Source organism: Mirounga leonina, unplaced genomic scaffold (genome assembly GCF_011800145.1).
Source record: "Mirounga leonina isolate KUSES-001 unplaced genomic scaffold, KU_Mleo_1.0 Mir_170, whole genome shotgun sequence".
Classification (NCBI taxonomy): domain Eukaryota; kingdom Metazoa; phylum Chordata; class Mammalia; order Carnivora; family Phocidae; genus Mirounga; species Mirounga leonina.
The window spans coordinates 30,814,846-30,841,830 of record NW_023270433.1 but is presented as its reverse complement, the minus strand read 5'-3'; the positions used below and the strand labels follow the sequence as shown (position 1 = coordinate 30,841,830).

Sequence of the window (26,985 nt, the reverse complement as noted above, 5' to 3'; positions counted from 1 at the left end):
GGACTAGAGAGATCAGTTTCTGGGCGATGTCAGAATGCACGTATTTTTAGCCTAGGTGTTTGGGTGCCACAAAACGGCGGTGAGCGCAATGGGTGCCTAACGACCTTTCTGTGGTTCCCCCCCAAGGCGGTGTGACGCTTCTTGCCCAGGGACTCCGTTCACCTTAAGAACTGCTTCCTTGCCCTTACAATTCTTTGTAATTAACGTAGCATGCATAGTGACCCCCTACCAAACCACCCTCTCCCAATACGCCCAGCTCAGGCCACGACGACCAGCCTGGTCTCACTTTGAGCTCTCTCCTCTCTCCCGGTGCCTGCAGAGCGTACTGCGGAAGAGCGCAGTCCGGCAAGCCCCGGCCCTGAGCCTGGACCCTCAGCGGAGCCAGGCAGCAGCACTGCCACCGCTTCGCCTCGCCGGACGTCCCCGCCTCCTACCCTCTCAGCCTCCGCTGGAGAGATCCACAGCCCCACCATTCAGCGCGCAAGATATCCTCCAGGTAGGTCTGAAGGCATGACCCCCCTATCCCTCCCAAGTTGGGAGAGGTGGGGGTGGGGGAGCCACACACCCAGAAGGCAGGCTGTTCAACTTGCCCAGGGCCAGGACAGTGACTGCTGGCCACGCATTTCACAGCACAGGTGGCTTCCTTGCACGAAGCTCCTCTGGATACCACACCCTGTTGCTACCTAGTGGAGCAGCCAGATTAAATTAAGCGTTGCATTTCTCAAAAATATTTTTCCTAAGAAAAATATCATACACCAAAAGACTGGAATCTTTTTATACATTTTAATGTCTCCATTTTTGCTCTCCTTTTATATCCAGTTTATGCATGTAAAAGTTATGGGCTCGCTTTGAGCAATACAGAGCATTTATGTTTGTATATAAAACCCAAATCATTTGATGCAGAGGTTGGGATTATTAAAGCGCAGATAGAGGAAAAGAGGAAAAGCATTTGAGCTGAAAACCAAGGAGTAAATTCGAATTGGGCAAAAGAAAGGATTGCAGGTTTGGCTTGTGACACCTCTTTATGCATTTGTTAAAGAGAACAAATGGACTGTGTAATCACCAAGAGATACCAGGTGCCTGGACTGTGTAATCACCAAGAGATACCAGGTGCCTGGACTGTGTAATCTATATATGCAGATAAATAGAACTTAGTTCCAAGCAAACTCCTATTCTAGCTGGAAACCTCAGAAAGACACAAAGAAGAGCAATGCATGGGGATTGCCAAGGAAAGATGACAGAAGACTAATGGAGAAATCGTAGAAGTGCTGAAGGAAGGAGAATAGATGGAACATCGGGCAGTGTTCTTTCTTTTAAATCATTAGCCTTTCATTTCACCCCAACAACAAGACAGCAGGATAAGTAATCCTTGAACTTCAAACTAGTGAGTGTTTTTAAGGCCCTTCTTGGAAAATGAAGGCTTGAACTGGCCTCTCCTTATCACTGCTTCTTCCAACAGGCCCTCATCACCCTTTTTCAAGTCAAGATTTCATCCCATACACGCATGACTCAATCAGATTTGGAAATGTGGGTAAGAGAAAGATGTCAAAGGAAATGTGAAGTACTCACTTTTTTTTATTAGTCACAACTTCTATACCATAGACTCCAAACGGAGGTGAAGCATCTGCTTTTCCTCTGGTTCAGAAAAACCAACCACCAGAAACTGCCCATTTTATCATTTCTAGTTAGCCATACAGAAAGGAAATAATTGGATAAAAAAAAAAAAAAATCAGCCACTAGATCCAATAATTCTCAAGGCCTTCTCATCCTTCTCAACCTCTCTGAACAATAATAAGCATCCGGGTTACTAGTCCCTTTGGGAGTTCACATAGTCAACTGGAAGAGAAACTGAACCTACTAAGAAACTGCTTTCTTTTGCAGAGGTACTAATTCTTCTGTCATAAGAAAATTTATAGGCTAACTCACCTAATACAGTAGCTGTAAACTGTTGTCTTAAAACAGCCACTGATGTATTTTATTAGTCAGAATTGGGGGGAAAAATATATATATATATATACTGTACGTGGCAGAGAGCACGTTTGGTGGGTGTTTTGTTGCAGCTGCTGATCTTTCTCTTTGCAGATGGCACAAACTCCCCCGAGTCCATTTCCTGGGCCTATGTTCCCACCTCTCCACCTAGCTGGCTGAAGTCATCAACAGGGTCCAGTTTGTGTAGGCTGTGAGCTGTGTGGAGAAATGGGGAGGGGGTGGGAGAAAGCCACCGCAACGTGTGTAGGTAGGCTCAGTTGGCACTCATAAAATGTTAGAATGTCGGTCTCCCTTGGCCAGTAAGTCCCACGTAGGACACCTTTTTTTTTGTTAACTAACTCGTAGATTTCTAAATCAATGCGTGTGACTTTGGGGACTAGTGGCCTCTTTCCCCAAAAATAAACCAACAGAGCATTCACTGGCTTTCTTTTTGTCCTCCCAACTTGTGGCTGAGACCATCCCCAATTAGTTTATAGGGCTCAAAAACCACTTTGTCAAAACATCACTGGGCTTATTGAAAGAAGGAATCAAATTTCCCAGATCTGGTGGAGAACAAGGACAGGAGAAGGAAGGTGGGCAGAGGGCCCCAGGAGGCCTGGTTTTTGCATTCTATGGCCCCTTTGACAGTCTGTCAGGGATTCTGCTTTCTTCCCCGGGGAAGAAAGTAAAGCATGAAGCTTTAAATCTGTGCTACCAGAGGAGAGAGGGATGGCCCTTCCTCTCCCATTTCCCAGATTAGAGAGCAGTGAATCCAGTGCTACCTGTCAGCTAGGAGAGAGTGCTGACCTGCTTCTGACGGACCCTCTTCCCTGTCCTGCAGATATGCCCTGCGTGCAAGCCCAATATAGCCCTTCACCTCCAGGTTCCAGTTATGCAGTGCAGACCTACGGCTCGGAATACACCACGGAGATTATGAACCCCGACTACGCCAAGCTGACCATGGACCTTGGCAGCACTGAGATCACGGCCACCGCCACCACGTCCCTGCCCAGCTTCAGTACCTTCATGGAAGGCTACTCGAGCAACTACGAACTCAAGCCCTCCTGCCTGTACCAAATGCAGCCGTCCGGGCCGCGGCCCTTGATCAAGATGGAGGAGGGCCGCGCGCACGACTACCACCATCACCACCATCACCACCATCACCACCACCAGCAGCAGCCGCAGCCGCAGCAGCCGTCCATTCCGCCCCCGTCCGGCCCGGAGGACGAGGTGCTGCCCAGCACCTCCATGTACTTCAAGCAGTCCCCGCCATCCACACCCACCACGCCGGGCTTCCCCCCGCAGGCGGGGGCGCTGTGGGACGACGCGCTGCCCTCGGCGCAGGGTTGCATCGCTCCCGGCCCGCTGCTCGACCCGCCGATGAAGGCCGTTCCCACCGTGGCCGCGCGCTTCCCGCTCTTCCACTTCAAGCCCTCGCCGCCGCACCCGCCCGCGCCCAGCCCGGCGGGCGGCCACCACCTGGGCTACGACCCGACGGCCGCCGCCGCGCTCAGCCTGCCGCTGGGAGCCGCCGCCGCCGCCGCCGCCAGCAGCCAGGCCGCCGCGCTCGAGGGCCACCCGTACGGGCTGCCGCTGGCCAAGAGGGCGGCCGCGCTGGCCTTCCCGCCGCTCGGCCTCACGGCCTCCCCCACCGCGTCCAGCCTGCTGGGCGAGAGCCCCAGCCTGCCGTCGCCGCCCAACAGGAGCTCGTCGTCGGGCGAGGGCACGTGCGCCGTGTGTGGGGACAACGCCGCCTGCCAGCACTACGGGGTGCGCACCTGCGAGGGCTGCAAGGGCTTCTTCAAGGTGAGCGCACGCCTCCTCCTGGCGCCCCTCCCCTCTGCAGCCAGCCTCCTCTGCCACCCGCTCAAGTGAGCGTCCAAGAGGGTCCTTCTTCCCCTTCGAGGAGTGGCATTGTTATCCTGTGCGTTCCTGTAGCCCTTCCTAGCACCTTCACACCCACTCTCTTCGGGGTCTTTAACTTGAGGTCCATTACCGGAGGCCCACCTGGCTGGACTCCAGGGGGCTGTGAACCTCCTGACTTGGCTTTACCTTATGAGCATTTTTCTGGAGAGAGCCTGCAGCAGATTCTCAAAAGGATCCCTGGCCTTAAAAAAAAAATGCAAAAGCCTCATTGTAGTCCTCCTCTGTCCATGCAGGGTATCTGAGGGGATGGGGTCTGTGTGCCAGGCGCTGGACATTTGTATCTCATTTAATCCTCATATAAGAGCTGGGACTCTAGAATCAGACAGAGGCGAGATTGAATTCGGACCACCCACTAGCTTTTTTTTTTTTAAAGATTTTATTTATTTATTTGAGAGAGAGAATGAGATAGAGAGAGCATGAGAGTGGGGAGGGTCAGGGGGAGAAGCAGACTCCCTGCTGAGCAGGGAGCCCGATGTGGGACTCGATCCCGGGACTCCAGGATCATGACCTGAGCCGAAGGCAGTTGCTTAACCAACTGAGCCACCCAGGCGCCCCCACTAGCTATTTTTATTAAGAGTATCTTGAAAGTAGGTATTAGTTATCCTTGCTTCTCAGATGAGGAAGTGGAGGCTCAGAGAGGTTATTCAAGTTACCCCAAGACACACACTCAGTGAGAAGGAGGCAGGATGCCAACTCACATTTGCTTGTTCCCAAAGTATACACCCTCTTCGCAGATCTACAACGGCAGAATAGATAGGAGCAACTGGCTGGCTGCAGGTTGGGGCAGCTCCCTCCGTAGAAGAGGGAAGCTGGGGTCTCACCAGTCCACTGCATCCCTGTGCTACCCACAGTGCCAGATGTGGACACTGTTGGTTACCTCATAGACCCAAAGGAGAATTTTACCGTGGGAGGGTCTTCAGCCTCCCTCCATGTCTGACCCCTGAGTAAGCTGAAGCCTAGAATGAGAAGCCTGGTGCATTCTATAAAGGGTGATTTAGTGGCATGTTTGGCAGGTCCAGCTGGTTTCTTTCAACGCTTGAGGTCAGTGCTCTTTCTACTGTTAGAGGGGGAAGAGGCCTTGTTCTCTTGCCGCTCTACTTTTGCTATTGACTCCCAGACGTCTTCAGACACTTAATTCTGTGCCACCCTCCCCACTCCCTTGGCCATTATGTCAGGCATCTGCAAACCCACAAATGTTCTCCCACAAAAACCACTCCCTAGACTCCAGTGCTGCGCAGGGTGGAGGGAAACAGGAAGCTTGATGCTGATTGGGTAACTGGTATTTGGGAGGCCAATAGGATATATCTGGGAGTGTGCTAAAATTAGAGTCAGAACACTCAAATAGGAGTCCTTGATCTGTCACCTACCAATCCGTGACGTTGAACGTGGTATGTCTTTCTAGGCTTCCGTTTTCCAATCAGGTGAATAAAATTCAGAGAAGGGCTATGAGTATTAAATTAGGTAAAGCAGTTATGAACACAGTTTATAATCTTTAAAGGGCCATAAAACAGTAGTTCATTATTAAATGAAAACTACAAAGTATTTATTAAAATGCACATGTGTGTGGTTTGGTATACCTACCAGCAAGCAACAGTTATTTTTGATCTGGGGTTAGGCATCATGCGATTAATTAAATTCTGCAGATAAATGAGAAAATGCTTGTGGAAAGACTTCGCAATATGTCAGTGCCATTTAGGAAGTATGCAGAAGTATGATGTTTTAAATGTAGAACCCTCAGCTTAGCCATTTTTTTTTCTGTCTGAACTGCTCAAGCTTTACCAGGGTTCTTTCCAAGTTAACCACATTCCTGTAGCAGATTTCATTTTCACAGTATTTCAGTGGAAATGCTGAAGGGCAATGAAACAGGCAGCCAAAAAGCATAAAAGAAAGAAAAACAATTAAGAGAAGTACGATTAACCCACAAATATAATCACCTCCGAATAATTGAGAGTTAACCAAAATACAGGAGTGGTAATACATTCCTAGTCTAGAAATGTCAATTAATTGTTCCCCAACAGCGTCCCTTCTCTGCAGCAATGCCTTGAAAACAAATCTATACTTGAAAGGGTGGGGGTAGGATGGGGGAGAACCACCCCACAGATCTGTTAATTAAAGGAACAGGAGCAGGTTTTACCCAGTGGCTTTCTACCATTAAATTGAATTCTTTAAAAATGTGACATGAGGTGCAGTTAATGATGGGAATTCAGTGATTGAACCATAACGATCTCTCCCTGTCCTTAAACTGTGCAGGCACACACAAATGTGAGGAAGGTTTCGGGTTATTGGGAAGATGTATACCTGAAGCAAAATGCCACCAGCACTCAAACTGGCATATAGCCTTGAGGATGATGGCAAGAAACAGAGTTTTAGAAATTACTGCATGTCCAATGAAAGAGATCTTCATTCAGGAAACATAAGTTTCCTACCCTTACAGACTGTTGAGAATTTAAATGCAGGAAACTCAGAGATATGTTTGTGTTTTGGAATTTTGCATTTTAAACTAAATGGATCTGGCTTTGGTAGATTTTTAAAGTCACAGAGGCAGTTTAGAAACCATTCCCTAAAATGAAATTAAAAGGTGATACGATGAAAACTAATACATGGGGGTTGAGAATTGCTAAAAGGAAAAGATTAAAAGTAAATCTAGAATTTTGGACCCAAAATAGATCACCAATCCCAAATTATCTGGATTTCTTTCTTTCTTTCTTTCTTTCTTTCTTTCTTTCTTTCTTTCTTTCTTTCTTTCTTTCTTTCTTTCTTTCCTTTCTTTCTTTCTTTCTTTCTTTCTTTCTCTTTCTTTCTTTCTTTCTTTCTTTCTCTTTCTTTCTCTTTCTTTCTTTCTTTCTTTCTTTCTTTCTTTCTTTCTTTCTTTTCTTTCTTTCTTTCCTTTCTTTCTTTTCTTTCTTTCTTTCTTCCTTTCATGCAGCCCAGGCTTACCAAATAAATTCCAACTGTCTGCTCTATTTGGAGTTGTATAGATTCAGGTAATTTCTGAATAATTTCACCTTAAGTGGTAAATACACATCCACTTGCACAAATGTTTTTAAAATTTTTTTTTTAAAAATCAATCATTTTTTAAAATCTGGAGCATAAAATATGCTTCATTATTTCTCCATGTGTTATTTTAAAATTATATGTGATTCTGAAGAATAAAACATCATTTTATATCCAAGTCCAAGGTTTATGATGTGTTGTTTACAATATGGCTATTTTGATGTCTATGTCAATAGTCATTTATGAAATAACCTATTAATAGGAATTTTTATTGAAAATTTATGGTTCTCACATTTCCTTCTTTTTTTTTTACTCTTTTTGTTTGTTTTTTTCAGATGTGATAATGGTTTTTAGTAACCAATTTTAAGATTTTGCTTTCAAAAATCAGAAATAACCAGTTTACCATACATAGCCTCTTAAGAGAATGTTCTCTTAATACATATTATCTTAATATCTCGAAGATAAAATAAGTGAGATAGGCAGATCAAGTGACAGTGATTTTTGTTGCATAAAAACATTTTCTATATGTCTTAACTAGTCAAGTCCTGATTTTGCTTTTTATGATTTCATTTCTATTGGGGAACAAAGCCAGTTACTGTGATATTTGACTTACAATAGTGATAGCCCACAAAGTACATCCCAGATAATTTTGATTCTATTTTAATAAGGTCAGCAATAATCAGGGGAGTGGAACAAGTAGAAAATTGTTCCCAAAGGGATATTAGAAGTGGAGATAATCTAATCCTCCAAGGTATGATATGTTGACCTGGTAATTTCAGATATGATTTTATCATTCAGACTTGGGTGTCTCCTGAGACTTGCTTCAGAACAATCCGAGATGATTTTCCTTGTCAGCAGCTAACACTAATAAAATTGTTTTTCCTGCAGGCTAGCGTGTTAGGAAATTAAATTTATCTAATTATACGAATTGCACTGTCGCTTTTCACATTGTAATTAAAATACATCTTGTCAGGTCCTGCCTCTTTCCAGAAACTATTCGTTGACTATCTCTGTATTGTGTTTTCTCAGAGAACGGTTCAGAAAAATGCAAAATATGTTTGCCTGGCAAATAAAAACTGCCCTGTAGACAAGAGACGTCGAAACCGATGTCAATACTGTCGATTTCAGAAGTGTCTCAGTGTTGGCATGGTTAAAGAAGGTATGGGTACAATGCTTTTTATTCAGCTTGCTTATACATATTCTCAGATATCACTGAAAAAAATGTTAATATTGATGTTGGGAGGATGAATTTTCCTAGTTTCCCTTTCTTTCCAACATTTTACTTTTATGGTATGTATTACCATTTAAAAATAGCTGAGGACTACTTAATTCTAATTTCTCAAAATCAATAGAGAGCTTGTGTACATACATCTCTGTTCTATTTAAGAAGGAGACTTTTAGGGCTAATTCATTACCAGATGTAAGTATGGGTGACTTTTGTGCTGCTTGTTTCAACTCTCATTAAATCATTATGTGGATATAATTCCGAACGTATTGCCACTTTGAAATGGTTGGTCTTGTTAATGATTGCTCAACTGTAATGTGTTTTGATTCCTTTTTGTGATTTATGGCTCTTCATGGATATCTTTGAAGACATTTTTTCTTTCTTTCTCTTGGCATCAGTTGTCCGTACAGATAGTCTGAAAGGGAGGAGAGGTCGGCTGCCTTCCAAACCAAAGAGCCCATTACAGCAGGAACCTTCTCAGCCCTCCCCACCTTCTCCTCCGATCTGTATGATGAATGCCCTTGTCCGAGCTTTAACAGACTCAACACCCAGAGATCTCGATTACTCCAGAGTAAGTTTTATGATGTCCTACTTTTCGAATGAATGATCAGGTCTCTGTTCATGATACTAGTAACATGAGTTGATTGAATGACTTTGCGCCTGGCACTGGACTAAACAGTTTTCATACCTTTCCTATATTTCTCACTTCATCTAGCAATTCTGGTGCATCCATTGCACCAAATCATTTTTGCCTTATTGGATCTCTAAATGCCTTAACAAATGACCCTGACAGTGCTGCACCTGTCATACCATTGTTGCAGGATTCCTGGTAATTGTGCCAATGAGAATCTGCACAGGTGAATTACAATGTGTAGATTTCTTTTGTGGTTTAAAGGAAGTGACTAGTGCTTTTTTAATATTGTGATCAAACCATCTGGGTGAGCCTCAAGTCATCCTTCAGCAGTTTACCCAATTGCATTGGCACTGATTGACCTGCTGCTTATTCAGAGGGATGAGACCACTGATGGAGAGGAGTGAGCTCTGGTCTTGACATTGGGAGGTGTCAGGGGGACCCGGATGGAACGCTGCTTCTGCTACTTCCTGCCAGTGTCACCTGGCTCCCACTCTTGGCTTTCTCATCCCTACTGTGGAGATGATTATAATATTTAACCCCAGAGGGATGTTTGGAACATCAGCCACACAGGAGTGATGGTTTTGAAAACCATAAATGAGTACCAGTATTGTTACTTAAGTCAACCAAAGCATATCAATATTTGTATCTCTTAAGAGATGTGGTAAAATATCATCAGTTTGAACTCTGAAAATTCCCAGAAATCTGGATAACACGGAGGAGAACCATGAGAAGGGTTTTTCGGAGCAAATGTATAAATATTACTGGAGGGCAGTTTTGAAAAAGACTTAGAAAAGCAAACTTCTAGGAAGGGGTCTCACCAGAGAGGGAAAGAAAGGAAAAAGACCACAATTATTGAGTTATTTCTGCATGCTATACATTGCAGTCTGTTGTCTCATTTCACCATCTAAACAACCGTGAACTGTGAGGATAGCTACCCCCTCTCTAATACAAGAAAACTTAGAAACACAGTTTGCACACAGATGAGAGAGAAAGGCCCGTCCTGGGATCTTCAGTTGGTGGATCTGGCTTGGCAGCTACTACCAGATTGCCCTCCCCAGGTCTAATCAGTATTTCAGACTTCTGATGGAGGAGTTGGCCAAGAGTGTGTGTGTGTGAGTCTGCTATGTGCCTTCCTTCTAGGTTGCAATGTTGACGGAAATGAAGCGGTGATTTGTATACCCGCTGCGATCCTTCTTCCCTCATCCTCACTCTCATTATAGGCTGTGAAGCTTCCTCTCCGCACCTAATCACCAGACTTCGAATGAGAAGCATGGTAGACCCTTAGCACCAAAGGTTGAGGACTCTTATTCTGATTACAAGTAGCATCTCTTAACTAAAGTCAAGTCTCAAATAATAGTCTAACAGAATAATGCAGGGGTTAAGGGCTTAGGCTGTGGAACCATGCAGGCCTAGATGAAAATCCCAACACCGTCATGTAGTAGATGGGTGACCTTGAGCAACCGATTAAACCTTGGAATGCCTCAGTTTCTTCATCTGTGTTATGGAGTAAAAACAATAATATCTACTTCCTGGGGTGGTTTGTGAAGAAGAGTCAATAAGATGATATTTGTCAAAGCTTTAGCACAGTGCCCTGTGCATGTATCTCCCTGACCGACCTTTCTTACTTTACTGTTTGTTGAATGTATGAAAGCTACACATGTCACGGTCCATGTAGCCATACCATTAAGGTTGAGTGTTATCATCCATTTCACAGATGAGGAAATGAAACCTGGGAAAGGTTAAAGGAGTGACATGCCCAAAGTCACCTAGCTGATATTTATCAGAGAGAGAATTAGAAGCCAAGTGTGTTGGACCCCAAAGTCTGTGTTCCTCAATACCATGCTTCACAGTGTCTCTGGTTTCAATGAGAGTGGGTGCTAGAAATAACGACGTCTCCTCCCTGAAGCAACTTTGGGCCTCCCCTTATGCAATTTGTCTGAATTAATGAAGCTGCACCACACTGCGTACGCCAAGCCTGTAGAACAGTCTGACGTTGTTCCAGGGCATTGGAAATCGCTACTGATGGTCAGTCCATAGAACTGAGGCCCCCAGAGTGATTATTTGGCCCCAAATTATCCAATTATTGGTCTACGTGGCCTAATTAGTCATTCAGTGGCAAACCCTCCCCAGCACTTTGAATTGTCCCAGCTGGGAACTGTCTCCACACTGAAAAATCAATCCAGTGTGTTTGCTTGACTCTGCACTATTCAATGTATTAGACTAGAGTCATCATCTTCATCAACAAACATTTATCCAATTTAATTGTTAGCTTTGTCCAAAATAGCAGGCTGACCATGCCAGAGTCTGGGTCACATTGATACTACCTTTGGGGGCCTTGCTCAATTTTGTAAAGCATGTTTATTTTAATTGCATTGTTTTGGAATCAGGTTGAACCTCATAACTTGGATTCTCCTGCTTTTAGATAGCTTTACAAAATTATCAAAACTTGGACCAAAATCAATTAAATTAAAAGACTTTTTAAAAATACAGTGAGTTTTCATCAAAAACTTGGATGAAGGCATAGAAGGCATGCTGATCACATTTGCAGATGACAGAAATCTGGGAGGGATCGCTAATATGATGGATGTCAGTATCAACATTCAGAGTGATTTCGACAGGTTGGAACAGGATGGGCTGAAGCCATCACGAAGAAAGTTAACAAAAATAAATGTGAAGCTCAGCATTTAGAATTTCAAAACATGGGAGAGCCTTGGCCCATCAGTAGTTCACATTAAGAAGATCTTGGGACTTCATTCCATACACTCTCAGTATGAACCAACAAAATATGTGTGGTGGAAGGAAGGGATGCTGAATTACCTTAGGTTGCAGTAATAGAAATATAGAACCGGAACCAAGTGGGGGTGGTCCCACAGGCTCTGTCCTATGAGACCACACTCCAAGGGTTAAGTCCATTCCCAAAGTGGAGTTTAAGAGGGATGTGGAGACACACCATTTCTGGAAATTTGTAAGGGATGATTGGAGGAAATGAAAATATCTAGACAGGAAGAGGGAAGGTTTGGCAGGATTAGGTTACTTTTTTACCCTGTGGAAAGAGGACTGTTGCTCCCAAGGGCAGATCTAGAGGAAGAAGAAGGGGGGCCCCTTCCAGCTCATTCTGAAGATAAGGATGAGCTCTCTTAGCTGCAAGAGCTGCTGTGGAAGCATGAGTTCATCAACACACGAAATAACTAAGGAGAACACATAACAGGATTTCTCACAAGCAGAGAAGTTATTTTGAATATTGAATTCCCTCCAACTCTTAAGATTTTACGATTCTGAGGTTTACCTCATTATTCCTAAATGCAAGTAATCTTCTATTTATATGACTTTAGATATATATGTGTATGTGTGTGTGTATGTGAATATGTTAAGTAACTAGTTATTTAACAAGATTGAACTTGCTTTGTTCTCTTAAAAACATTACCATAAAATGAATGAAGCAAAATGAATTTGAGTGCCTACTTTGAGCTAGGCACCATCACATATGTTCTTACATAATTTCATTTAAGCCACAGCTTTATGTGCTATAAGTTATGGTTTCCATCATTTATTTAGAAAGGTCATTCATTGAAACTCAGTTTTCATAATCCCTTCTCCTTCTATACATTCGCATAGAACGGGAGGTGACTTTGAGATCATCTAATCCAACCGCCATATTTTCAGAGGAGTAAACAGAGGCTTCCAGGGCTTAAGGGTCTTGCCTAAGGTCAGGGGCAGAGTTAGTGCTAGATCTGAATCTCATCACTCAAGGTATTGATTGAGTTCCTATTTCACCATACTGCCACGTCTCTGTAACGCAAATCTACTAGTTGTTTTTTTTTTTTTTTTTAAAGATTTTATTTATTTATTTGAGAGAGAGAGAATGAGAGACAGAGAGCACGAGAGGGAGGAGAGTCAGAGGGAGAAGCAGACTCCCCGCCGAGCAGGGAGCCCGATGCGGGACTCGATCCCGGGACTCCAGGATCATGACCTGAGCCGAAGGCAGTCGCTTAACCAACTGAGCCACCCAGGTGCCCCTGTTTTTTTTTTAATAGAAGCTTTATTAGGTTTTTAAAATTATAATAATAGTAATATATACCCACTGGTTTTTTTAAAAGGCAAACCATTTAGAAGAAGACAAAGTGAAAAATGAAAGTCTCCTCTTCCTTTATTCCTGACTAATCCCACTCTTCAGTGGTAGCAAATGTGAACATTCTAGTGTGTGTCCATAATTTATTACATTTTAAATAAGAATTTGCCCTGTAGGGTTTGAGTCAGACAGTTGATTTGACCAAGACAATTTGTTGACGATGCCAGTTTTCCCCATGAATCGGGCAAATCGAGAAATGAGACAATGTTTGCCAGATAGGTACGTTCTAACCGTGGTCCGGCATGTGTGCCTCTAAGGTCGTGAGTGAGTGGTTTTCCTCGTTTGTGGGAAAGCGAGGTGGAGGAGTTGCGTTCCAAGTCACAGAGGGAATGAATGCATGCATGTGTTGGAGGCCAGAAAGAGAGGCTCCTCACTCTGGGAAGTGTTCCTGGCTCTGGGACCTTCACTTCTCCTTGGGCCAAACTTCTCTCCTTCAAAAGTGAGCTCAGATCATTGTATATCAGTGCAGTCAAAACATGTCACGTTTGATTTGTTGCTCCTCGAAATGTAGCTATTCTCTGCCCCACAGTTGCTTTTAATTTAGCAATACAAGTATATATAGATACCGGGCCTGGCTTCAGAGCCTACATAATTACTAATGAGAAAATATACTTAACGTCCTCATTAGGTGGTCATTTCAAGTATTTTTTCAGGAAACTGGGATGCTTCTTGGTAATTGGTGTCACTTAGGGTAGTAGCAGAGTCCAAATAGAAGAGATGCTGCTTGGATAAAACCAGGCACCAGCAAATGTCATTTAAATATGTTAACAAGATAGCCTGAGAAACAAGGTGGCGAACACATGTTAGACTACAAAGTAAATAGTATAAAGGCTCTGCAAAGAGAATGGATGCATGAAGCTACTCAGAAGACCCTCTCAAATTGCCACAATGCACTAGATGATTTCAGGCCAGCTCCTGTGCACAGCGGGCCTCAGCTCCCTTGTCTGAATGGTGAGGAGATTGGACTAAATGCACTTGCATGATCTCTCCCAGCCCTGTCATTCTCTGTCCCTCTGCCCATTACCCCTGCTATAATTCCACTGTGGGTGGTGTGGTGCCCAGGAAGACCCAGGGTGTTTGCTTAAAAATTCAGAGTCCTGGGCCACACCCAGACCTACTGAATCAGAACTGGGAGGGGGGGGAGGAGGCAGACAGGAATCTGCATTTTAACAAGTGCCTTGGGTGACTTGTTGCCGTACTAAGGTTTGAAAACCACCAATACAGTTTAATAAAAACAATCCAATTTTACCTCAAATCTCCGGTTTCCCAGATTTTTCTTGGGACTGAGAAGGAATGAGGATAGACATATAAATTTTCAGAAAGTAACCAAGTCGTTTAACAAATACTTATCGAATGGCTACTGGGTGTCAGGCAGTGTTCCATAGCAGTGGCCACGCTGTTAAAGAGTGGACACAGTGGACGCTGCCCTCCTGCGTGCAGTGGACAGGGCATGAAGGAGAGAGAAAGTGAGCAAAGGTATAACTGTTGTGACGTCATTAGTGGGAGGAGAAGTCGGTTGTTTTGTTTGTTTGTTTTGTTTTTTAGCAGGGGAGGTGGTTAGAAAAGAAAAATGGCTGGGGGGGAGGGGGAGAACATATTTGTTGCCTTTTTTTTTTTTTAAGTGTCACTTTTTAAAGTGTAAAAACCTAGGAATATATCTACATAGTCTGGCTCATATAATGATCACATCTAAAATGTATAAAGAAATAGAAAGACCCAGGGAAAAGTAACATTCTGAGGGGAGATAAAAGTTTCTTAGGACATTTTACATATTCAGCCTGGACTGGCAATGAGATAGAGGAAATACCAGATTCCATTCTGCTCTGAAAACATCACACTGCGAATGTCCCAGGGCTGGCATTCACGGAGGGTCTCACTTAATTCCCATTCGAACAACTTATTTTAGGCCCTTTAGGGTTGTTGATGAAGTCGACCTGCACGGCCATAGTGTTGCTATATGCAAAATGGAGACTCGTTTAAGTAACTTCTGTTGATATTTTCAGCTCTAGATTCTCATTCTAGGTTATTCAGAGAAACTTCCATCGGACATTACCTGTAGCCTCTTCTAAATGGTAGTAAATGTAATACTGTGCCTTTGACTACAGGTAAAGCCATATTTTGGATGGATGGATAATTCACATAGGCTGGAATAAAAAGCCTAAACAGTAAAAAAGATTCATTTTTTAAAGTCTTTCTCTATTTGGCCTAAATTCGATGGGAATGATTGATAAATGAATATTTCCATATTTTCTCTGGTGAACCCCAAACCTGCATAGCCCAGAGGCAGAGTGATATAGGGGAGCCCAGAAGCAGAGAATGGGGATCTGATTCTTCTAACCCCAGATCCAGTATTCCTTGGTGAGATTTGATAAAAACTGCTAGGCCAGGTGAGAAAGGATCCAAAATGTTTTGTTCTGTTTCTTTAAATCATGTTCAGTAGAGGGGATATTTGGTTGGTCTTTTCCCCTACCATTGGGTGCTGACCCACTGGTCACCTGAATTGAGGCTGAATCCCGTTTGGCCCCAGAATTCTGGAACGTGGACCAGAATCACTGCAGGTGAAGCCCAGAGGGTCTGGCTGGAGTCTGGCATGCCAGGCCCGCTGGCTTTTCTCCTTGTTGGACTCCATCAGAGACAACGGCACATGCAGGGTAGGCAGGGTCTACATCTCCCTGTGTGCAGGATGCATGAAATGTGAGCCCAGCAGGGACGGAGGCCTGCAGAGGATGCTGGGTGGAAGCTAAGCACTCTGGAGGATTCTGAGCAGATATTGAAAGCAGAGAGATTATTGAGTTGTGAGCCATGGTTTCAGGGAAGTCAATGCAGGAATGGGCTATTAGGTCCCGTTCCCAGGGAAAAGTTTACAACCTTTGGTCTTTTTCTCTCCATTTAACACACTATTTTAAGACAAAATAATGCTGAATCAGTGTCAAATTCTAGGCAGTAACATCATACCTGGTATGATTAGCAACATTTAGAATCATCGAATGCAAGAGCCATCATATGGAACATTCGCCAGGATAGTTGATAGTCTGGGCCATAAAACACACCTTAACAAAATTAAAAGAAGAGGAAACAGATAATGTCTGCCATCAAACCACAATGCAACTAAACTAGAAATCAGTAACAGAAAGATAGCTGAATGCAAAGAGCCAGGAGGGATCTTAAAAATCAGATAGCCTGGTCATTTCCTTCTCCAGATAAGTTAAGTAACTTGGCTAGGGCTGCACAGCAAGTCAATGCCAGAGCCTGGAGCAGGACCCCATGACCTGCTGCCTGGTCCAACCTTCTTTTCTCTACTCCAGATACCACTCGGGAGTTTCACATGTAGTGCTGCCGGCTTTCTAAAGGGGGTTCTGCTCTCATTTTCCTCCTGTCCTTGGAGAGTATATGGAATTAGATTCATAGAAGAAGAGAAAGTGGGGGAAAAAAAAAAAAACAGTTAAATAAAATCTCTTTTTCCACTCTCTTCCAGTTAGTAGTGTATGTGCTAAAAGGAGGTAGGGGGATGTGTCGTGACATCAGGATCATGCCGCCATCCTTGACTATCTGTGGGAAGGAGGACTGCTTCCTTCTCCCGGACTTTGCTCCCAAGGAGTCCGATCACAGCACAGAAACATCCAGGGCTTCATAGAATCCAAGGCCTGGGTGGGATTATTGAGAAAGAGGAGCCAGGACTCTGAACTGGACCTGATGTTATAGGATCCTAGAAAGTCAGGGCTGAGAATTAGAAACCTTCAGGTTCAACCCCTTTCCCCATTTTATAAATATGGAAGTGGAGGGCCAGTGTTAGTTCCAAGGATCATAATCGTTATCAGTATCATCGCTGTCGTAATTTGTTAGATATCTTCCTTATGTCGGGCCCTTCAAGTATATCATCACGTATAATCCTTCCAACAGAATCTTGGGGAGGGTATTATCCCCATTTTACAGAGGAGAAAACCAAGGCTTAGAAAAGCGAAATAATTTATCCCAGGTATCTACAGGCAGAGCTACATTCTTTCACAAAATAGGGGTCTGGACAAACCTAGGATTAAAGCAGCTGGGCCCCTTGTCTGATGGTGTCTTTTGTTATTTCATGATGTCTCTTGGGAGAGCACAAAGGGAAAAAAAAGAGACCCAGTTAAGACAAGTGCCTCATTTCCTCCTATCTAAGTAGTTCCTCAGTCAGCACCTGGTGCTTGCTGGCTGTTCCTCCGCCAGCCAGGTTAGGGCATTGTGACAAACCTAGGCACCCCCCTGCCTATTCTTTCACTGCACGATATTCAACAACTTACTGGGGGTCAATTATATGCCAGTCACTGGGCTGCTGACAAAACATGGGACCAAACACACACACGGAGACCTCCAATTAGAGCAAAGCAAGATGCTTTTTAAAACTATGCCACAGGCTACCAGCTAGGAGCATCAGACATATTAACAGCCAGGAAGTGTAGGAGTGGAAGTCACAGGGCCATGTTTAAGTCCTGGCTGGACCACTGTTGGCTGTGTGCCTTGGGAAAGTCTTAGCCTCCCTGAGTCCCCCTGAGCCTCATTTTTCTCATCTGTAAAATACAGATTAAAATCCATACCCCAGGAGGAACTGAGAGAAAGGCACAAACGCACCCAAGGCTGCGTTAGGGCACATACGTACATGAGTATTTCTGCAGATCTCTTAAGTCTCTGTATTGTTGGTTGTCCCTTAATTATTGTCTTGCTATATCAATCTTCCTGCCAAAAGCAGGAAAGACTTTTTCCTCCAGTGACTCAAGCAAAACCCTGACTCTACCAGAACATCCAAAAGCTGGACAAGGACTATATTCCTACTTGTATCTTTCTTCTCCTGGGATCCTTTAGATCAGCGCCATCCAGTAGAATCTTCTGCAGTGATGGAAATGTTCTACACCGCACATGGCTTTGGAGCACTTGAAATACGGCCAGGATGGCTGAGAAAATGGGCTTTATATTTTATTTAATTTTCATGAATTTAAGTTGCCACAAGTCCTGAGTCTGATGGCCCATGACTGCCTGGGCCCTGCTAAGGAGACACCGCCCCCCTCCCCGGCCTGGTTTGTTTTACCTCACAGAAATCCACCCGCAGCAAGCAAAAATCATTCTCTTCTCCTATTGGTTAATTCTGTGGTTCCCAGACTCCAGTGTGCATGAGAATCAGCTGGAGATCTCCATAAAACAGTCTCTCCTACCCTCAGAGTTTCTGCTTCCGTAGGTCTGGGGCGGGGCCCAAGTTGTTCATTTCCGGCACATTCCCAGGTGCTGCTGGTCTGGGGACTACACTTAGCATCTGGGGACGAATTAGCATCTTAGAGAGAGCTGTGCTTTGGTGGAATCAGTAGACCCTGGAGGCCTACTTGGACACAAACCTCTGGGCTAATGGTTCTTCTCAACAATGGCTGCTCTTTGGAATCCCCTGGGGAGCCTTTGAAATTCCTGAAGACCAGTCCCCCACACCAGACCAGTTAAACTCGAATCTCTGTGCGGATGAGCTAGACACGGTGTTTTTTTTAAACTTGATTTCAGTCTTGCATCAGGATTGAAAACCACTGCACTAATGGGACTTCACCAGATTTCTTTTGTCTGTTAAGAGGTGACAAAATTTGCTCTGTTTACATTGTGAGAATCAGATGAGACTAAATGCAAAAAAAAAAAAAAAAAAAAAAGGTTTTATAACCGTGGGACCTAAAAATGAGGATTTAGGCACTGACAGTCTTGGCAAAGCCTATTTGCAAATGGGGCTGCCGTCCCCGTGGAACTGAGCTAATGAGGCTCTCTGTGGTTTGCCTTCTAGTACTGTCCCGCTGAACAGGCCGCTGCAGGAACTGATGCTGAGCACGTGCAACAGTTCTACAATCTCCTGACAGCCTCCATCGATGTGTCCAGAAGCTGGGCAGAAAAGATTCCCGGATTTACTGATCTCCCCAAAGAAGATCAGACGTTACTTATAGAATCAGCCTTTTTGGAGCTGTTTGTTCTCAGACTTTCCATCAGGTAATTATGATGATTTTATCTTTTTTTTTTTTTTAAGTTCTCCCCTTGCTTTGAAGAAGTTGTGTTGTGTTTGTAACGGAGTCATCGATGAAAAGTTTGCTCAGGAAAGAAATAGGAAGTATGGTCAGGCGTGAGTGAATCTGGGCCGTGGGTGAGAGCACTAGCCTGGGAGCCAGGACTCCCAGGTTCTAGTCTCAGTTGCAACATGGACTTGCTGTAAGACCCTGAGCTGGTCACTAGCCTCCCCTGAAATTCACTTTGCTTTGTGAAACGAGGAGGTTAGATCTGTTGATCTCTGAAGCCCAGGGCAGTTCCAACATTCTGCGATTCTAGGAAGATTCTCTCATGGTGCATAAGGTATTTCCTGGCAGGCGAGTATTTGTTTTGAACATTGCATTTACCTCATGGGTTTCTATTTAACGAGTGACTGTTCTAGTACGCCAGATGGGGCTCTAAAGAGTTCCCACAGCTTCTCAACCCCCAATGTTTACTCCAAGAGAATAGCTTCTGGATCAAAAGATCTGGTCCAATGTATCCTACTCAGTGACACCAAAGACAGAGAGGCAGTGATTTTCCAAAAAGCTGGAACCTGGGATCCAAGCTTCTCTCCAAGCTTTTCCTGCAGTGTTACCAGAAACTCTTGTTTGAAGTGCAGATTGCCGTGCCTCATTCTCAGCTATTTTGGTTTGGAGCTACTTTGGGAAGAAGTCCAGAAATCTGCATTTTTAACTCATGCTCCCATGATTCTGATGCCAGCAGCCTGAGGTCCAGGTTTTAAACTCTAAGGCTGAACCATTCTGTCCTGCGTGTGCCTCTGTGGCAGGATCTGTAGGAGAGACAGAGGTGGAGTTACATCTAGGGAGTCAGCATTAGCATAATTACAGCCAGTCTGCTGTGCACAGAAGCCAAGCCAGCAAGGGGACTGTCCTCCATTAGGCAGGCAGCAAAGGATTAAGTAAGGGATGCGCTGTATGTAGGCGGGTGCCTCATACGCACTACTCACCAAGTCTTCTCCAGTGCCTGCTTCCAGGAACAGCATATACCTGGTGCTAAGGACATAATTGCTAAGTGAATGAATGAATAAAGCTACTCATCCAAGAAGCCCAAATCAAGAGATATTAACTTGTTAGCACAATGAGCTGAAAGAGAGAAGTATGTAGCAAGAGATTGGAAAATTAAAGGAAAGGTAAGATTTAAGTAAGGACCATAGAGAATTCAGAATTAGTTACGCCTAACACTCATTGAGCTCCTCTTAAGTACCAGGCCCTGTGCATGGGCCTTCAGATCCTTTATTGAATTCCCACAACAATCTTAGGAGGTAGTAATCAGAATTCCTGTTTTATAGATAAGGAAAAGGAGAGCTGAAAGGAGTCTCCCAGGCCCCACGGCTAAGTGGTAACGTCTTGGTGTTCCAGGGCACTTTTCATGAGAGAGGAACGAGATGATGATGGACATAATATAAACTATCAGGCAGGTTTAGAAATAGCCCTCCACAGCCCCACTGCTAAAAGTACAGAAGGAGACCTAAAACAACGCCTACTTTGACTTTGCGTCCCTTTTTATTTCTGTGATTGACTTCTGGCAGTTGCAAGGACTTGGTGTTCTTAGAGTCTGCACAGTGGAATTGTAGTGTCTAGTCTCGGGTCTTATCAGTTTTTGACATTTAAGAATAAGAGGGAGAAGTCCTGGCCAAGGAGCCCTGAAGGGAACAAGCTCGCATTCACTACAGAAAGAGGCGGTGCCTGGGGCTTCACTTCCATCCTCCCAGAGTGCATGCTCCTCTGCGTCCCATCCCTGGCAGGACAGAACCTGATTTGAGTAATAAGAGAGCAGGGGCTCCCCACCCAGCCCCCCAGCTCCCCAGGGCTGCCACTCACCCAGACAGCGCAGACAAGTGGCGGTGGTGGGTGATCCCAGGAGCACAGTCTTGTCTATCAAGAGTATCCAGGAAGGTTCTATAGCACCAGGCCAAACTCTGAACACTGTCCCATGGCTGTTTAGGTGCCTTTGTGTTCTGATGTTGGACAGACTGAACACACCCATTTAATGTGTCTCTATCTCCCACCCCTATGACTTTGTCTTGTAGGTCGAACACTGCTGAAGATAAGTTTGTGTTCTGCAATGGACTTGTCCTGCATCGACTTCAGTGCCTTCGTGGATTTGGGGAGTGGCTCGACTCCATTAAAGACTTTTCCTTAAGTTTGCAGAGCCTGAACCTTGATATCCAAGCCTTAGCATGCCTGTCAGCACTGAGCATGATCACAGGTAAGCACCACCCTGGCCACCGAAGTGACCATGTCCCCCTTCCTCTCCTTTCCTGTGTTAAAGGTGGATTCTGGCTTTGGCTGTCACACACACACACACACACACACACACCAGAAGATTGGGGAAATGACTGCCACTTAGAGCCAGCCTTGGCTTGCTGTAAATAAAACCAGCATGTTGCCACATCCCTATGGAAATGAGTGTTGAGTCCAGTGAATCAACAAGTGCTCACTGATCTCAGCACTCTGCTCACATGGGTTTTCGGAGACGATAGCACACATTCCTGGAGGAGCCAGAACATGCACACGAATGCATGTGAGACAGGGTGCTGTGCCATGGTGGGGCGAGGGAGTGAGTACAAAGGTGGGGCTGTGCTTCTCAAAAGCGGTAACATGTTAAAAGCATGGATGGTCCTTAATAAAAGCACAGGATATCTCCAGGCTAAAATGGAAGGACTGAGAATTCTAGGGATACATAAAAATTTGCTAAACCCATTGAGTATATGGCTGTCATAAGTTTCAGGAAGGAAATGAGTAAAAAAAAAAAAAATAGAGTGCTGGAAAGTGAGACTGGCCTGGCAGGGAAGGGTGGGGCGAGGCATGAAGAGCCTTTCACACATCAGTGAGGAGGTCTGAGTTCATTCGGGGAGCAGTGGGGATCCGTGGAAAGTGTCGACCAGGGGAGCATCAGAGCCAGGCTTGCATTTTAGGAAGAGCTACCCTGACAGCTGGTTTTGAGCACCAATAAGAGGAAAAAGGCCAGAGCAGCTATAGGAGCTGTGGTTTAAGAGGAGAGCCAATGAGGCTTACATCTTTGTATGTTTGTTTTACTCACTAAGTAGAAATTAATAGATGACGATGAGCCCAGGATACGTGAGGGCCAGACAGTCCCCAGCTGGACATATTGGGCAGCTCAGTGCAGAGAACACCAAGAAGGAATTAGGAGAAGGTGGTGCCAGTCCCACCTCTGCCGCCAGCCTGCTGTGTGTCCTGCAGTTACTGCTGCCCGGCTCACCGCCCTTTATGTGGAGATCTGCTCAGGGAGGAGGCAGTTTGGCATAGCAGAAGCACTTGGACTATGGAATCCAGCACCCCCAAGTTGTAATCTGGGGCCCTGTATTTAATACGTGTGTGCTACTCAGTAATGCATTTCATTTCTCTGGACTACAGTTTCCCCATCTGTAAAATGGGGATAACAACACCTATTCTATGAGGCAGCAGTAAGGATTATGGGAAAGTAGGTTTGTGATGTAGCCAAACTGGATTCGGAAGAGGCACTCGATCCACCTACATTCCATCCTGGAACGGTGGTGACAGGGACCCCCTTAAAGTAGGCACATGCCTGCCCCTCCCCCTTGAAAGCCCTAGGGAGTCCAGAATCAAACTCAGTGGCATGAGGAAGCTGATGGTGGCTTTAGGGGGTGTTATGTTTGGGGAATATCTCCTTGGATGCTTGAGAGGCTCAAAGGAGGACACTGGTATTATTGAAGAAATGAAGCTGCACTCGCCCAGCGCTCAGGCACAGGCCCCCAGCCCCCCACCCCCCGTCCCCCCGAAGTCCTTCGTGGGGTAGTCCCAGTCCCTTCCCCCCGGTCCTGCCGGCCTGGGCAGAGCTGTCCTAGGTGCTGTGGTTAATACCCACAGGAAAAATAAGCTCCTCTTCTCTCATTTCTGCACCTTGCAGTACTTTGTGATTTGCTGGTTGGGAGGGGGGTTGAAATGTATGAAAGCATCGGGAAATGGCAGAAAAGGTGATGTCTGGGAAACAGCAATGTGCGTTGTTGCAGATACTCATTTCCATTTGAATATGGGCTCCCAGGAAATCCTGACTTTGGAGGAAGCTCCACTGATGGTGGGGCTGTGATCAGCTGGGCTACTGGCATCAGAAAACTCATCCCAAAATTGTCTGCTCCTAAGCCACAAGGAAGAACTCATGAAAAGGAAATCTCTTTTTCAGGAAAATTAGGAAGAATCTGGGCAGTATTAGAAGTTGGCTTTTATTTTCTACTTCTCTTCTTCTGCTTCTTCCACCTGTTTCTAGGCCTCCTTGTGAAAAACTAGGTGGTGAGGTGGGGCAGGAAATGGTTTCTTTCAGATCACTCTCATTCCGCACAGTTGTGGTTGTCAAATGTTTTTAAGTCCCCAATTTATCTGCCCTAACTGTCTCCTTTCACCGGTGCCCCATCCCTGACGTGGGAGCAACAGAAATGCTTTGCTTCTGATGGGATACCGGTGAGGTGAGGTCTGATAACAGTTCATTATGTTTCATACATAAGAAGACCCCCAAACAGAAAGTTAGTGTGGAATTACCATTTTATAAGTATCCATTTGTTTAAATAAATATTGAGGGCCTACTATATGCCAGGCCTGGTGTCAGTCTCTCAGGATGCAAAGATAAGCCATGCATCAATTCTACTGTCAGAAAGGGTATAGCCTTCTAGGAAGTCGTATGTGATTGGGATGCAATGAACTCGATGTGTGGTGGTTAGTGTCCAGGTCCTTAGAAGCAATAGATTTGGTGCAGGGAAAGTCCAGATTACTGCTCACTTTTTTCAGGCAGAGAAAGTGGATGTGCTGGTCATGAATGGCTTCCCAAGGAGGTAGCGTGTATCCATGGGAAGATGCAGAGGAAGGACATTCCAGATCAAGGACACAGCAAGTCCTGCTTGCTCCTTTGGGGAAAAGCAAGTACAGCGGTGTTGCATTACACATGTGTTAAATCCCACATATAATCTGGATAGGAAGAAGAATCAAAAGAGTGCAGGCTATCATACTTGAAGAGTGTCTGTCCTGGAGTGAGCATGAGACAGAGACCTCATGTCCACAGTGGGTCCTAGGCTCTCTGCTTCTGGTGGCGAGAGCTGCACTTTGGGGAAATTTAAAGGATTTTCAGGGAAAAGATTGGTTCAATGTGGTATCTATCTTATAGCCTGGTATGATGATCTAGCCTCAGAGTAAAATGCCTTTCCCATGCAGTGAAAAGGGAACTAAGATTGGAAAGGCCATTTTAGACCAGATGGTGGAGGGAATCTTGAGTGCCCAAATGCCATTTGGCATCACTACACTAAAAGAATGTTCTCCACGGCTTTCTTTTCCCTCACTTTTCTCAAGTGAGAAAATGACTCCTTTCTCTTATGCCTGTAGTCTTTTTCCTGGTCTTGTTGGAACATGAATTCTAAGATTGAGGAACAGGAAGGAAGGCTGAACCAGGGACAGAAAGCAATGAACAATGACGGAGAAGGGCCAGGCAGGTGGCTGATCCTGCCATACCCTCCACCACCTGTCTTCCCAGAGCTCCCCTGCTCATTCTAAATGGTTACCTGGTTACCCTGTTTTTATATCCCATATAGCCATCAGCTGCATTGCAAAGAAAACTAAGTGTAAAACTTGACAGGGCAATATCATTTTTTAAAAAGGGGTAGGGATTGTCTTGGGATTTGGAGATTGGAGATCTGAGTTCAAGTCTTCACTCTGCTACTTCCTAGCTTTGCAGTCTTGGGCTAATTTCTTATGTACTCTCTCTCTTTTTTTCCTTACACTCTCTGAATCTCAGTTTTTTCATTTTTCACAGAGATGATCGTGTCTACTTGTAGGTTTCCTATAAAGATTAAATGAGCTAATGTGTACTTTGAAGAGAAAAAAAAATATTAGACAAACCTTCATTATTATTATCTTAAATGTTATTTTCTTACCCCCAGGAAGAGCTAGCTATTCTCCTGAGAATCCATACAATTTCCTGCATCCCTACAATTGCACATACACATTATATTAAATAATTTATTTGTGTCTCTTCTTCTCTAACTAGACTGTGGGTTTCTTGAAGGGCAGGAAGAGTCTTATTCATCTTTATAATTACTTTGGCATTTAAAAATGTCTTGGCACATGGCAAATACTGGTTAAATGAATGGGTTAATTGTGAACTTCAGAAAGTCTCCCCAATTAGGAAAATTATTATTATTTTTTAAAGATTTTCTTTATTTATCTGAGAGAGAGAGAATGAGAGACAGAGAGCACGAGAGGGAAGAGGGCAGAGGGAGAAGCAGACCCCCTGCTGAGCAGGGACCCCCCCCCCCCCCGCCCCGATGCGGGACTCGATCCCGGGACTCCAGGATCATGACCTGAGCCGAAGGCAGTCGCTTAACCAACTGAGCCACCCAGGCGCCCGGAAAATTAATTATTTTTAGCCCACCACTTTGTTGTTAGAAAATAGTCTGAATTCCTGAGGACTACCGTATTTCAATTCAGATTAATTCAGTGATATTTATTGAGCATCTGCTATGCGCCAGGCACACAATCCCTCATCCTCAAAGAGTTTGTGGTGTCCTTGGGGAGACAGACACATATTCTAATAAACCAAAGACAGAAAGACTGGGAATCACTACCACAGCCTCAGCACAGACTGCTGACCAGCTTGTGGCTTCCTGATCAGCATGGGCTCCGTGTCTCTGGGGACCGCCCTGCAGTAAAGGCTGTTACATATGCAATGAGAAGTAGCAGTGAGATGACTTCCCCAAGAAGTGGAGCTCAGAGCAGAGCAGGAAGGTCCTGGTTGTTGGTGTTAGCTTTCCTCTTTGGCTGCAGCCGTATACTGTTGTCTCCGTGTTGGCCTGTGCCCTGAGACCTGCTCGGAAGGAGAAGGAATTGCTTGTCTTTATTGGGTCTCCTGATGGCTACCATCACCCTGTCCTCATCCCCTGCTGCTTGCCAGGAGGAAGAGAATCTGTTTCTTGTGTGTGCCCAAGAGACAGAACCGGGAACTGTAAAAATTCAGCTCAATGTAAGAAAAACTTTGTAATAGAACTATCTGATACTGGGACAAGCGGCATTGGGAAGTTATGTTTATGGAGACTGGATGCATGCTGGGTGCAGACTGGCTCAGGCATCTCGTAGGGACCAGGATTGGCTAGAGCAGAGCTTCCCCAGCTTTCGTGTGCATGAACTCACTAAGTGTCTCGTTAAACTGCACATTCTGATGAGGCAGGTCCAGGGCAGGGCCTGAGATTCTGCATTTCTAGCAAGCTGCCAGGTAATGTTGATGCTGCTGGTGCAGGGACCACACTTGAGTAGCAAGGGACAAAGAAAGCTAATGGTGATTAGGATTCCATGAAATTAACAATAGCTACCATTTTAAAATACCCCGTGCCAGGCACTGCGCCAAGAGCTTTACATGTGCTCTATTGTTCAATGTTGTTTAGTAAGTAGATTTGGAAGGACCTGGGATGGATTACAGCAGAGATGGGAAGCAGAGGGACCAGCCAAGAGCTATGGAAACAATCTAGGTAATAGTTACTGAAGACCTAGCCCAGAGGCAGTGAGAGTGAGAGGAGGAGCTCTGCAAGGAACATCACAGAGATAATAATCAAAGTTCTTGCAATGGATTAGCTATGATGGCCAGGGGGTGGAATCATTAGACAGGGTTATGAGAGCGATGGCGAGGGCGGTGAAATCCTTCATAGGCACTCAGAGAAGTGGCTGAGTTGAAGAAGATGTTAATGAGTTGAGTTTTAGACATAGAGGATACTTGCTAATATTTTTTAAGTACTTAACTATATGCTGGCATTGTCCCGAATACTTCACATGTATTAATCCATTTAATTCTCACCACCACCCAAGAGGCAGGTACCCTCATCAGTCCTATTTTACAAACGTGGAAACAGACCCAAGGTCAGCGGGCTCATTAGTGGCCGAGCTGGGTTTTATATCCAGGAATCTGGCTCCAAAGCTTCTAATGTGGTAGGTTTTAGAGTTTGTGAAGTTCTTTACCACTGTGAGCTGCTCATTAATTTCCAACTTGCGTATTTATTCTGAGCAGCCTACGTGTTTAGTATCATTTAATCATATTTTACAGGTCATTGTTCCT

General features: G+C 44.8%; 1 protein-coding gene across 2 annotated transcripts in view; it reads left to right on the top strand.

The window, feature by feature from the left end:
• The first annotated feature begins 322 nt into the window (after nucleotides 1–322).
• The window catches only part of NR4A3 (nuclear receptor subfamily 4 group A member 3), a 35,856-nt gene continuing 9,193 nt past the window's right edge, over nucleotides 323–26,985 (top strand). Inside the window, exons 1-7 of one of the 2 annotated variants that reach the window (XM_035016213.1) lie at nucleotides 323–496; nucleotides 1,460–1,531; nucleotides 2,810–3,774; nucleotides 7,918–8,047; nucleotides 8,512–8,684; nucleotides 18,662–18,861; nucleotides 20,948–21,126. In XM_035016213.1, the coding sequence (XP_034872104.1) occupies nucleotides 2,812–3,774; nucleotides 7,918–8,047; nucleotides 8,512–8,684; nucleotides 18,662–18,861; nucleotides 20,948–21,126 (1,645 nt within the window). In that variant the 5' untranslated portion in view covers nucleotides 323–496; nucleotides 1,460–1,531; nucleotides 2,810–2,811. The remainder of the gene's footprint in view (nucleotides 497–1,459; nucleotides 1,532–2,809; nucleotides 3,775–7,917; nucleotides 8,048–8,511; nucleotides 8,685–18,661; nucleotides 18,862–20,947; nucleotides 21,127–26,985) is intronic. The other variant, XM_035016212.1, reaches the window with a different exon arrangement.